The 326-nt window shown below is 66.0% G+C and overlaps 1 protein-coding gene across 1 annotated transcript in view; it reads left to right on the top strand.

Annotated features, from left to right (window-relative positions):
* KIAA1522 (KIAA1522 ortholog) overlaps positions 1 to 326 on the top strand; it is a gene marked incomplete at its 3' end in the record, with an annotated part of 5554 nt that overhangs the window by 4067 nt on the left and 1161 nt on the right. The window contains exon 7 of the mRNA XM_031062041.1: positions 3 to 324. Within this exon, the coding sequence (XP_030917901.1) occupies positions 3 to 324 (322 nt within the window). The remainder of the gene's footprint in view (positions 1 to 2; positions 325 to 326) is intronic.

The raw sequence follows: 326 nt of genomic DNA, 5'->3' as shown, positions 1-326 counted from the left end.
AGCGACGGAAGGCTGCAGCCCCTGCCCGCAGCCGGAGGCGCCCGCCTCTGCCTGGGAGTGCTGGAGGAGGCCGATGCAGCCCTGCAGAAGCACATCAACAAGGTTTACTACGACGACAGCTTGCTGGGGAGGAAGACAGCGGCCAAGCTGTCACCCATGGTGAGGCCGAAGTCACTGGCCGTGCCGGGCATGACCACCTACGCCAACCCCCCGGAGATGCTGGTGGGCCCCGTCATGTCCATCTCGCCCCAGGGCACCTACATGTCCAAGATCATCCCCAACGCCATCCTGCCGCCCATGGTGGACGTGGTGGCCCTGACGAGCAG

This window comes from Geospiza fortis, unplaced genomic scaffold (assembly GCF_000277835.1).
Source record: "Geospiza fortis unplaced genomic scaffold, GeoFor_1.0 scaffold432, whole genome shotgun sequence".
Lineage (NCBI taxonomy): Eukaryota > Metazoa > Chordata > Aves > Passeriformes > Thraupidae > Geospiza > Geospiza fortis.
This window is presented reverse-complemented; position numbering and strand designations above follow the sequence as displayed.